Below are 13,925 nucleotides of genomic sequence, written 5' to 3' on the forward strand. Positions count from 1 at the left end.
GATGCTTGTGCTTTAAATTCCAACCTACCTCAAGTTTTAAATTTTTGTGTAGGACAGGTTTTACTGCCACAATAACGCAAAAGTGATTTTTAAAAGTTAAATGTCAGTCCTCATAGTATAATCAAAGCTTTGTATTAAGGAATATTTCGAAAAAATAATGTTTAAAGCACATATATGAAAATATAGAGAAAATGCTCCTGATCTCAATTTCATTCTTAGCCTGAATTGTTATTGGAGGTATGTATAGTATTGAGCTATGGTTGAAATTTGAGTGGAAGCGCAATAAGAATATTTTAAGATAAATCACAATGACCAATACTTTCGGTAAAAAGTCAACTATAAGCAAAAGATAACACACATCAAAGGCACTATTCATGAAAAGTTTTATACTGATATGCTGCGGAAATGGTCTCTAATGCAGGCGATTCCAGAGTCAACGTCTACATAGACAGTCAAGCCTCATATGGCCAGAAGTGTCTTAGGCAGGGCAGCTGCGGAAAGTGTGGCTAGAAGCAAACAACGTCACTTCTACTGGGTGCCAGGCCACGAAGGCGTCGAGGGCAATAAAATAGTGGACGAGATTGCCAAGAATGGTGTACGGCAACACCCAAACGTGATCAACATTGGAAACCCATGCATTGTCTATACACGATCTGGACAGGAGCATGGGTGCAAAACTGCAAAAGTCGTGTGCAAAGCGATAAAAAGAAGTACACAAAATTCCTCTTCCCGATAGAAGAGGCTATAGGAGCATGATCGAAATACTAACTGGTCACTGTCTGACAGCGGCAATGAAAAATCTTCCCAGGGAAACTCAGTCGGATGTTTGAAAATGTGATATTACTTATATGGGGTTTCGTCCAATTTTATCCATTTTAGGCACAAAGAATACTGTTATGAGTAAAACAGGCTCTGTAATTTTCGTTGAGATAACTCAAATATTACAAACATAAGTATGCAAATATGAAATTCTGTTTCTATAAAACATAAAGTTTGCTTTTCGTTTTGAAAATGTGATTAATGAAGGCTGGCAACAGTTGCCAAGCAAAGCACAAAAAGCTCTAACGATCAGTGCTATGAACAGTCAACTGAACAGAAATGCAGGTAAAAACAGAGAAATGTGCTAATATACAGATAAAGCAGCAGAGTTTGTTGATATCAAAGAATTCATTAACATTCTCTGTTAATATGCCAAAAATAGTTTCAGAGTATATTAATAAATTAAAAATATTATATGTATGTATATTATACCTGTAAAGCAGATTCAGTTAACAGCGCTGTTGAAATGTTAGAGAGAATGTTAACAGCGTGCCCGCGAACATCGCACTCCACTAACATTTTCTGCTGTGTTCACCAATGCTAACAGCGATTGCTATCTGAAAGTAGCGCTGTTAATTACAGCACACTGTTAAAGCCTTTTAAATATACTTGTTAAATAGCGTTGGCGCTTTTGTTGATTAGCTTGTAGTATAATATCGCGGCAGTTGATAAAATATAATTAGACCGCTGCAGCGCGAAACGCACGCGCATGAAATTTGAAGTTGAAAGTGCTGTGTAATTTCCATTTTTATCTTGATTATGTGAGAAGTGGATGTCTATAACTTTGTTGCTGCGAAAATAATTATAATTTTTAATTTTAAAATTGAAAACAAAAAAATAAAATAAAATAAAATAAAATTAAAATTAAAAAAATTAAAATAAATTAATTTAAATAAAATAAATAAAAATAAAAGGTGCTGTGAAAGTAAAGTGCGTGTTTGTTAAAAAAAAATAAAAATAAATTAAAAAAATAATAATTTTTTTGTTATTATTCCGAAACACCTACATTTTACGCGCAACAAAATGAGCGGTGTCCTACGTCGCGGCTCGCTGAACTTTGACTGCAATTTGAAGGGCAGCAATTCGCGCGGTAGCATCGAGGCAAATTTATATGGCGGTTATCGTGATCCAAAGCCGGGTACGCCGGAAATCAGCGTGATCGCTTTAGACTGTCGTCGCTACTCGGAAGATTTAAAAAAGGATGCAATGTTGAATAAAGGTCTGCCACCATCCGCCGTCGCTGATTTGAGTCAAGACGAGGATGCGGATGTGATCTCGAATTTTATTGGACATCGTGGCAGGTGGCAATATATCTGGACTATTCTGCTTACGTTCTTTCAGATACCACCGACATTACATTTGTTCGTCTACACATTTCAGGTAGGTCAAGTAGTGCTGATATAAGTGACGGCATATGTATTGTAAATGAAGTTTTACATTACGCGGCCTACAAGTGTTCGACCGTTATTTGATATGTGTGAAAATTTTTGAGCAAGGCTCCTTCGGTATGAAAATTAATACGCAGATGGTTTATTGCGGTTACCGCAATTGTGTTAAAGCATCAAGTGAGCGGTATTGTGTGTTAAGCGAGTTTTTTATATTGATAAAGAAATACTTGCCATTTTTTGTCAAAGAATTTGAAAAAAATAATATGCTATTGAAACTTGTTTAACGCTTTTGCTTTTAACGCATCTTAAAGCAGAAATCTATTTTAAATGGAAAAAAAATTTATTAGTGTAATTATTTTATAATTTTGAAAAAAAAACTAAGTATTTTTGTAGAAATACGACTAAATTTTGATATTTTAATTTGATGCCCACAGTCTAACCAAGTAAAACTCCTAGAAAATATACAAAGCGAAAGCTCCACAATCGAAACCACTGAAGTAACAGAACCAAATAAGTTAATTTTATAGTAAGAAAATTTAAAAAAAAAAAATTTAATTCTTGTTCGATTGCTAAGTGTCCTACGCTACAAAAGCACCAGAAATAAACAACTGTTTGATATATTTAATTATAGGGATGTTTAATTATTTTTCTTACCAAAGTTTTGGTATTTACGTGAAATGTGTATAAATTGATACGGCTATTTTGTTTTGCATTTTCGTTTTTTTCGTCAAACGTTTTTTAGAAAGTGTTAACTTATCTATAAGACCGATCGACACTTCAATATTTAAGCTTAATATTGAACTTACTAATAATCAAAATATAATGCCCAAGAGTCGCTGTTGATAGTACTACTATATTCAACATAGTCAACAAGAATTATTGCAAAAGCATCCCAAAATATAGTCGCCATAACTTTCCCAACTGACTGTTGTATTTCCACGCTTTGGAACGGGTTTATCGTGTCCAGTCCACTCGGATGACTGTTGATTGAACTTCGCAGTGAAATGATGGGGCCATGTTTCATCCATTGTCACATATCGACGCAAAAATTTGGGTTTATTACGCTTGGACATCTCCATCTGCTCCGAAACATCAAATCGTCGTTATTTTTTGACCGAAAATTGAACTCACGCTGCACCCTCTTTGTACAGAGCTTTCTGATACCCAAATATTCGTGAATAATTAAGTACATATTCAGTTGATTTCTCTAAAGTGCCTGCTATCTCGAACAACTCCACTTTACGGTCATCCAAATTATATAGTGGACTTCTTTGATATTTTCATCCACAATTCACAGATGTTGGAACATTGGTTCGTGAGGTATACATAAACTTCGAGTGAAACAAGCTTTGGTATTTAAAAAACATTTATTGCCAGAAATTAGCTAAAAACAATTTTTGAACATGAAAACATTTAAAAAATTCCAAAAATGAGTTTATATGACTCTCAAGATAGCAAAATAACACATTGGTCTTATCGTTCATTAATATTTGAGTAAATCAGAGCTATCAATATATTATGTTGGAAGTTAATGATACTCAAATGACGAACTTCCACATTCACAGAATTCTTCGAAGCTTCATTTTCTTTTCGCATTCTTTAAAAATGTTCGAAAATAAGTTTGGCGACAAATTTACGGTCATCATGGGGACTGAGACTTATTTTGAAGCAAAAGACAAATTGTGCTGTAAATATGGTATCTAAAAGTTGGAAAATCCCTATTGACCAAATATAATATTACCTCTATTTTTGAATCATTTTACGCTTTGGCATTTTCCGCTATTTAAAGCGTGATCACACTGGGTTTTCCATGCGTGTCTTTGTTTAAATTTTCTTCTTCGAAAATATACATAAACGTTGGAAATTCCAAAGTTAGTTATTTCCTCAAAACTGTAGTATTCAATATAATAAAAATAGTATAAAAATCATGAGTATGCTGAGTGTCGTGGAAGTTGCAAAATCGTGACCGAAGCTACCGCCCGCATACGGAAGAGAATTCACGAAACGTCACAATTGAAATCTTCTAAGCATTTGAGGTTTACGAAGAAATGATAAATCGCATCATTTCTTCTTAAGTTACTGGTTTATTCTGAAATGTTTAAGCAACCCATTTTTTATGTCGTCAGTAGTTGGCTACAAAAAAGTATAATTGTAATAAAGAATGCATCTTTGATATTTCCGATTTATTAAAACCTAATGAAGGAAAGTGTGACAAAATCGTATTGTCTTTCTTATAATACTTAGCACTTTCAGGGGCTTAGAAGTACTTTTAAATAAATGCACACATAAGCTACGGAAGGACGTCTCAATTACATTGAGACAATTAAGTGCTCAGTTGCAATACTTGATACTATCAATGAGACCACTTCAACGGTGATTTTTAAATAGATTAGTGGACTGATAAGATAGCATTGATGACACTCGTTCTGCAAGCAAGCAAATATCTTTTAAACCTTTAAGTGTGACGAATAGAACAAACAACTCGTATAAATGCAACATTCTGGCTTAACAAATTATTGATAGAATATCGAGTGTTTATACAACATTAATGAGGGAGTAAATAACTTTATTATCGCTTTCATATCCGCCTATTCTTTTAAGAAGAGAATAGCGGCGAAATCAAAGACGTCTTATATAACAACAAGTGTGATGCGTATGTACATTTTACTGTTAAGCTACAATTTACCGTGATTTAGCAAGAGTGCTATGCTATGAAAGCGACGACTACAGTTAGATGAAAACTAAGGGTCTAACAAAAGCGTCACACTTATTCAGGCTTTCTGATTCAGTTCTAAGGTACAATTTGAAAACAAGCGACTAATATTGGAAAATCTGCCTTTATGAGCTGGTTACGAGTGCAAACATTTCCATTTGCAATTAAAAAGTAATAATTTGTTGTGTGCAGTAAAAAGCCTACATTATTTCAGGTATTATTTCATGCATGTTCTTATTGGGGTAATAATATTGCAAAATTGTTTAGTGATGCAATAAATAATACATTTTACACAATACCAGTATATTTTGTGTCCAATAAAATTGAATAATAAATTACAATAATTCTAAAGATGGAATAATTTGCCAAGTATGTCTTTTAATAAATTACATTATTCCCGACAACACTTCAAAAATTTTTTCGTCGATTTGGGCATTACTGCTTATCACTAATGTTGTATCGCTTGTTCTGTAGGGCTACGGAGCGGTGCACTCTGACTACTACCATATGCCGGTTTTTCTTTTTAAAAACATCTGCCCAGATCTCAGCTCTGTATAATGGGACGCCGATTGTCGTTGACATTAGGAGCTTTCTCTTTCCTTGGCAAAATCAATTTATTTTATTCAAAATAGTCTCTTTCTGCTTCAATACAGCTTTTTGCACGGTCCAAAAGCATGTCGAACGAGTGTTTTAGCTCGTTGGCCGGTATGGCCGCCAGTATGCCGGTGCAAGCCTTTTGAATGGCGCCTACGTCTACACAACGCTTTCCTTTCATGAGCAAATGATTTTTCCGAAAAGGAAAAAGTCGCACGGTGCCATATCAGGTGAATACGGGAAGTGGTTAATGGTTAAAATATGATTTTTGGTCAAATAATTTTATTATGACGTCCTTCGAATGTTGGATTCTGAGCAATTTTGGGTCGTCAGTCAATTTGTGCGGAACAAACCGTGCACACACTTTTTGTAAGCCCAAATGTTCGGCCAAAATTCGATAAATCGTGGTTTTGGAGATGTTCAATTCCATTTTCATGAATTTCAATGATGATTTCGGCTGACTTTTGCTGAATTCACGCACAGTTTTGATGGAATTTCTGGTGATCACGGAGTATTTTAGCTTCGGTGCAGGCGAAGTTAATGTTTTTTCTTGTTTATTGTAACTCCGTAACTCTCTTTTGGCATTTGCGTATTATTTTTGAGTTGAATTTACTAAGTAACCATTTTGTTTTTGTACTGTATTTTTGTTGATACTCGTAAATAGTATTTATTTTTGTTTTAGCAAATTCCTTCCTATTTCATGCTAGCCTATTTAAATTTATTTTTTATTTCTATTTTATTTTTTAATTCAAACCATATAATTCATCAATTTCATTTATCATATTTCAGAGCATGTGATTTCTTAAAACTATCCTAACTTTCCAAAATAATTTGATTTTCTTTTCATTTTAATATTCATTAAAGGTTAATTCGTTATTAATATTATTTTTTTCATTTAATTTTGCACTTTACTTAAACTGACCTCACCGTCCCGAATGTTTCACTCCAGTCGCCCTTCGCCATTGCTCACACGTAGTAATTATGTAAACTGTATAGGTATGTGTGAATATTGCCTCAGTAACCCATAATTAAATGGTTAGAGTTCACTGTTACAAATCTTAATTATAGTTAGTTGTTTTTTGTTTTTAGGGTATATTAATTTTGCCACGAAGTTTGTAACTCCCAGAAGGAAGCGTCGGAGACTCTATAAAGTATATACAATATAAATGATCAGTATGTTGAGCTGAGTCGATTTAGCCATGTCCGTCTGTCCGTCCGTCAGTCTGTATATATACGAGTACGAACTAGTCCCTAGAATCTAGTGATGGTATGGAAAACTTTTACATTTGAGAAGATATATTCACGAAATTTGGTATACATTATTTTACCACCAATGTAATCTCCGAAGAAATTGTTCAGATGGATTAACTATAGCATAGAGTTGCCATAAAAACTGAATAATCTGAATCAAATGCTTGTATGAAAACTTTGACATTTGACATAGATTACTGCTTATTATTTCTTGTTTGTTTTCTTTTTGAAAACAGGACTTGTCGCAATCTTACCAGTAACTACTGAGTGGCACACAACCATTTTTTCCCCAGTTGTCTTTTAAGAAGTGACGAAATCTCACTGTTGAAGATTACTTTTCACCATGACAATGCGAGCTCTTACATATCGACTGGCACAACTGCATTTTTGAGCACTCAAAACTTCGTTTTGATGAGGCATCCTCCATAAAGTCCTGACTTGGCACAGAATGATTTCTTTTAATTTCGGTGCGTAAAAAATAAACTAACATGTCAACGTTTCTCTACGCTTGAAGAGGCGGTTTTAGGGAGATAGCTCAATGAGTGGCAAAAGTGCTTCGACGGTTCAAAGCATCCAAAATTTCATATACTTTTATAGAAAATATGAAAATATTAAACAATAATGAAGCGATTTTCGATAATTAAAATTGTTTGTTGTTCTCTAATCCTAAAATATAAAAGGCAACACTCATATGGATAGGTTTTCAATGACATCTGTCTTACATAAATGTAGAGCTGAAAATCTCCTGTTGATAATGACGTAGAGTAATTTGATGAAGTATGGATATGTTTAAGTTATTTCCTGAAAACGCACGATCTTTCAAAAATTTAAAATAAAATTAGGAAAATTACTACTGTTAATTCAGAAACACTCGTATTGCTGCATCTGGCGATATCATGCACAGAAAACTTACCTTGAACAACATTCACTTGCAACATTTTCATTCTACTAACAATAAATCCATCAGTAACAGCAAGACATTGCATAAACAGAGAAGAGACGCACGACAAATACCTTCTTCTGAGGTTTGTTTTGCGTACTAAGATTTTTTATGGGCGAATACCCTTGACCACATTAAGCTACTACGTGCGGAGTCATGTACGAGATGAGTATGTACTTGAGATGGGCCATTTGAATGCATTTATCTGACCAATAAAGGCAAAAACGATAATTAGTGGGGACAGAGATATAACTTTTTTCCCATTCACCTGTAATACTATGTTTAATAGATGCAGTTAGTGCAACACATATACTTAGTATGAAGGCTCCGCGCCATGCTTTTGCATTAAATGCGCCTATTTACCAGTTTTACGAAAAGGAAAATTTTGCATGCCTAAACTTGTTGAGCCATGTCTACACATATTTTATATTTTTTTTTCGCTTGTACAAAATTAATTTACATACCTACATTAACATTTGAAAGTAGTATTTTGAATAAAATACTTAAGTATGAGTAAAGCCATTAATAAGTGGTTAATTTAGAATTTTGAGTGGTAATAAAACCAATTTCTTGACAAAAAGAATATTGTGGTATCTAAACTGGCTTTATGTATGCATGTATGTTAGACAGGCACTGCGCCAAAAGGAGTAATAATTTGGAAAATTGTTTGTTCTGAAAGTCCATATATTGGTAACCAAGGAACCTAGTGATTTTTCTAGAAAGGAAAACAAGCAAAAACGTAAGCGGCCTTAAGAATTCCTTTGGAGATTGCACCATTGCCGACAGTGAACAGCTTCTTAGAGAGAACAGGTCGTGTGCAAAATTTCAGTGGGTCGGTGCTACAATTTCGTGGCAACTTCCTGTTCAGGGTATAATGATTTAAGATTAGCGTTAAAGTAAGGTTATCGAAATATTTGTTTTTTTCAATATTTCTTTATTTATTGGACTTGCTTTTTGCTTTTAAAGCCTAACAATAAGTTATAAAATCTTTAATCTGTTTAAAAAGTTGACAAGCTCAGGGAACTGACTGAACTGTTTTGGTGATACGTTCCTTTTAGTATGCAGGCAAATCTCTTCTTTTAAGGCACGTTTGATCGCAGTAATGTACTAAGGCATTAGCCAAAAGGTTTGGGTGATCTCAGAGTTTAGATAAACATATATTTCATTCTGCTGCCCTCTACTTCTTTCTTTACCAAGGTTTTTTGGGTATTTTCGGTTGTGTTATTTTTCCCCAGGTTTATCAATTAGAATAATCTGCGTCTTTTTCCCTGAAATTGGAAACATCTTTGGGGTAATATGTTTTTCCATGTTCTGGCGCTTTTTTTGGATTCAGTTTTTTTATAAATCTAATAATTTTGTAAAGTGAAGTTTTAAAAGACTCGAGCGTGTTGTATTTTCTTCTCAACTCTTAATAAAGACTATATTAGCTATTTCCTTTATATATGTATATTTTAAAAAGGCCACGATGTTTCAACCTGCAAGATAACATATGCACATATGTCTTCCGCTTAACTACAGCAGGCAAGGATATATTTTGGTCAGGGTTCTCATAAGCATTCGTTTAACACTCCTCTACAGACCGATTTCACTACAAGGAAATGCAGAACATTTTATATGAACCAGAAATCATAAATCAAGTTAAAATATATCTTGTATTTTATGCAAATAAATATCAATAAAATAAATATATAATCAATTAAGAAACAGTTCACTATTCACCACCAAGGTTTACAACCAGCACAATATAAATATTTCCATATTGTATTGAACAGTTGTTTGCCTATGAATTTTCCCACCTTGTAACTTTGACACACCCAAAGAATTATTTGAATTCCCTCAATTAAAATTATTAGCAATTAAAAAGCGCATAAATACCTGCATGTGGTTTGCAACTAGGTATAATATTATATTTTAATGGAGCACGTATTAACTTCTGCAAATTTTAAATATTTAAATAACCTGCAATCAGACCAAATACTTAGCGAATAAGTGCTTGCCACGACTTATAGAGATAAACGTGATCGCAGTAAAAAAAACCATAAAAGGATCACTTGAAAGCTTGTCGCTGCGCAAAGCTCTCGGGGAACAAAGCAGCAATAGGTGCATATATACAAGCTTCTATATAGACATATATGTAAACGTATATACAAACATATGTGGCATAGCGCTATATCATGATCGACATAAAGGTTTCTGGTTAGAAACATAAATACACTTTTTTCTTTTTGAACAGGTGAGGAACCAGTTAATACAGCTAAGCTAGTTAATAGCCATCAATCATGAGATTCAATGCCGAAAGAGCACTTGTGTCTACTCCTTTCCGTTTGCAATTATTTAGGGTGTGTATGCCTGTTTGATGGATGGAGTCATGTGTAGAAGTTCACGCAAGTGAGGAAAGTTCTCTGATCGCCATTCACTTGGGAGTGGCCAGAAACGATTCTTTTGCATATGACTCAAGCAGCTCACGACTTCCGGTCTTTGACCAAGTATCCTCTGGGTAGCCTAAGAACATCCGTTTGAAGGCGAGCTAACGTGAGAAGGCGAAACATCCCCTGCATAGGGTTGTGCGCTGGGTTTGGGACCCGCCACGTAAAAAAAACACCCCCAGCGAATATTAACAACAAGCCTCGGATGAGAGACCCCCTTTTGATGACGACCATGGCAAATGAAATAAGGACAACGAATTGAGGGCATGCACCTAGAATGTCCGGTCTCTTAGTTGGGAAGGTGGCGCTGCTCAGCTGGTTGATTTCCTCACGAAATAAAAGGCTGACATCACCGCCGACCAACAAATGCGATGAACGCGACAAGGACAGAGACGAGTAGGTCCTTGTGACATTTACTACAGTGGCCATATAAAGGAGCGCAAGTTTGGTGTTGGATTCGTGGTGGGAGAGAGACTCCGTCGCCGAGTACTATCATTCACTGCGGTGAATGAACGTCTAGCCACAATTCGCATCAAAGCGAGGTTCTTCAACATATCGCTGATTTGCGCCCACGCCCCGACGGAAGAGAAGGACGATGTGACCAAAGATGCCTTTTATGAGTGCTTGGAGCGCACTTATGAGAGATGCCCCGCCACGATGTCAAAATCGTGCTTGGCGACTTTAACGCCAGGGTGGGCAAAGAAGGTATCTTTGGCACTACGGTCGGTAAATTCAGCCTCCACGACGAAACATCCCCAAATGGGTTGAGGCTGATCGACTTCGCCGGGGCCCGAAATATGGTTATCTGTAGTACTAGATTCCAGCATAATAAGATACATCAAGCTCACCAGATCGATCATGTTGTGATAGACGGAAGACACGTCTCCAATGTTTTAGATGTGCGTGCGCTCCGAGGTCCTAACATCGACTCGGACCACTATATTGTTGCAGCCAAAATTCGCACCCGCCTCTGTGCAGCAAAAAACGCACGCCAACAAACACAAGGAAGGTTCGACGTCGAGAAGCTGCAATCACAACAGACAGCCGAACGTTTTTCTACTCGGCTTGCACTCCTGCTCTCTGAGAGCACTCATCAACAATTCGGTATAAGGGAACTGTGGGACGGCATTTCAAACTCCTTACGTACAGCTGCAACCGAAACCATTGGTTTTCGGAAAGTGCAAAAGAACAGCTGGTACGACGAGGAGTGCCGTGTCGCAGCGGAGAGAAAACAGGCTGCCTACCTCGCAACGTTACGATCGACCACAACACGTGCGGGATGGGATAGATACCGAGAGTTGAAGAGGGAAGCGAGACGCATTTGCAGACAGAAGAAGAAAGAGGCCGAAATGCGTGAGTATGAACAGCTCGATAAGCTGGCCGACAGGGGTAATGCTCGAAAATTCTACGAAAAGATGCGGCGGCTTACAGAAGGTTTCAAGACCGGAGCATACTGTTGTAGAAACCCCAAAGGTGATCTAGTTACCGATGCCCAGAGCATACTTAAATTATGGAGGGAACACTTCTCCAGCCTGCTGAATGGCAGTGAAAGCACAACACCGGGAGAAGGCGAACCCGATTCCCCAATCGATGACGATGGAGCAGACGTTCCATTACCCGACCATGAAGAAGTTCGAATAGCAATCACCCGCCTGAAGAACAACAAAGCGGCAGGGGCCGATGGATTGCCGGCCGAGCTATTCAAACACGGCGGCGAAGAACTGATAAGGAGCATGCATCAGCTTCTTTGTAAAATATGGTCGGACGAAAGCATGCCCAACGACTGGAATTTAAGTGTGCTATGCCCAATCCATAAAAAAGGAGACCCCACAATCTGCGCCAACTACCGTGGGATTAGCCTCCTCAACATCGCATATAAGGTTCTATCGAGCGTATTGTGTGAAAGATTAAAGCCCACCGTCAACGAACTGATTGGACCTTATCAGTGTGGCTTTAGACCTGGCAAATCAACAACTGACCAGATATTCACCATGCGCCAAATCTTGGAAAAGACCCGTGAAAGGAGAATCGACACACACCACCTCTTCGTCGATTTCAAAGCTGCTTTCGACAGCACGAAAAGGGGCTGCCTTTATGCCGCGATGTCTGAATTTGGTATCCCCGCAAAACTGATACGGCTGTGTAAACTGACGTTGAGCGGCACCAGAAGCTCCGTCAGAATCGGGATGAACCTCTCCGAGCCGTTCGATACCAAACGAGGTTTCAGACAAGGCGACTCCCTATCGTGCGACTTTTTCAATCTGCTGCTGGAGAAAATAGTTCGAGCTGCAGAACTTAATCGAGCGGGTACAATCTTCTATAAGAGTGTACAGCTGCTGGCGTATGCCGATGATATTGATATCATCGGCCTCAACACCGCGCCGTTAGTTCTGCTTTCTCCAGACTGGACAAGGAAGCAAAACGAATGGGTCTGGCAGTGAACGAGGGCAAGACGAAATATCTCCTGTCATCAAACAAACAGTCGTCGCACTCGCGACTTGGCACTCACGTCACTGTTGACAGTCATAACTTTGAAGTTGTAGATAATTTCGTCTATCTTGGAACCAGCGTAAACACCACCAACAATGTCAGCCTAGAAATCCAACGCAGGATAACTCTTGCCAACAGGTGCTACTTCGGACTGAGTAGGCAATTGAGAAGCAAAGTCCTCTCTCGACAGACAAAAACCAAACTCTATAAGTCTCTCATAATCCCCGTCCTGCTATATGGTGCAGAGGCTTGGACGATGTCAACAGCGGATGAGTCGACGTTGCGAGTTTTCGAGAGAAAAATTCTGCGAAAGATTTATGGTCCTTTGCGCGTTGGCCACGGCGAATATCGCATTCGATGGAACGATGAGCTGTACGAGATATACGACGACATTGACATAGTTCAGCGAATTAAAAGACAGCGGCTACGCTGGCTAGGTCATGTTGTCCGGATGGATGAAAACACTCCAGCTCTGAAAGTATTCGACGCAGTACCCGCCGGGGGAAGCAGAGGAAGAGGAAGACCTCCACTCCGTTGGAAGGACCAAGTGGAGAAGGACCTGGCTTCGCTTGGAATATCCAATTGGCGCCACGTAGCGAAAAGAAGAAACGACTGGCGCGCGGTTGTTAACTCGGCTATAATCGCGTAAGCGGTGTCTACGCCAATTAAGAAGAAGAAGTATGCCTGTTTGTACACATAGGTATGTTAACAACTTGTGAATATACATATAAAGGCTCCAGAACAACACGAACAGATGTTGCAAATTAATCAGAAAATATTTAAATAGTGAACAGCTTTCTGCTTTTACATAGGTATCTTATTTCCGGAAAAACAAAACTATTCCAACTCACATAAGTTTCGCAAGCGCTTCCTAGTTATGAATTACACTTACAATTAACTGCTAACAAACATCCAGATAAATTCTCAATTAAGCTTTTGAACACATATGAAACATGTAGTCTTATTTATCTAATTCTTCATACTTTCAAATCCATACAAAATCGATGATCGAAAATATTTGATATACAGATATAAGCAAATTAAGGGCCACAAAATGGAGTAATACGTAGTCTTAAAAAATCTTCGTGAGCTGATAGCCCAACGATTGTGGTGTTGAAAGCGGGAGGAGCAAGTATGAAAAACTTCTTCAGTTATTTTGACTCTTGTAGTTCTTTATTATAAATGGTCGTAACTTTTCGTATACGTGATCAAGAAACCCCACGATTTATTCTACATACCTGATAAATCCGCCATAAACCAAATTGGTATGGGATGAAGCAATTCGAAACCCAATTCATGAATTT

At 37.4% G+C, this 13,925-nt stretch overlaps 1 protein-coding gene across 1 annotated transcript in view; it reads left to right on the forward strand.

Annotated features, from left to right (window-relative positions):
• Positions 1-1,450: 1,450 nt before the first annotated feature.
• Positions 1,451-13,925, forward strand: part of LOC105227074 (solute carrier family 22 member 15) — a 36,116-nt gene continuing 23,641 nt past the window's right edge. Inside the window, exon 1 of the mRNA XM_011206244.4 lies at positions 1,451-2,199. Within this exon, the coding sequence (XP_011204546.2) occupies positions 1,843-2,199 (357 nt within the window). The 5' untranslated portion in view covers positions 1,451-1,842. The remainder of the gene's footprint in view (positions 2,200-13,925) is intronic.

Source organism: Bactrocera dorsalis, chromosome 2 (assembly GCF_023373825.1).
Source record: "Bactrocera dorsalis isolate Fly_Bdor chromosome 2, ASM2337382v1, whole genome shotgun sequence".
NCBI lineage: Eukaryota > Metazoa > Arthropoda > Insecta > Diptera > Tephritidae > Bactrocera > Bactrocera dorsalis.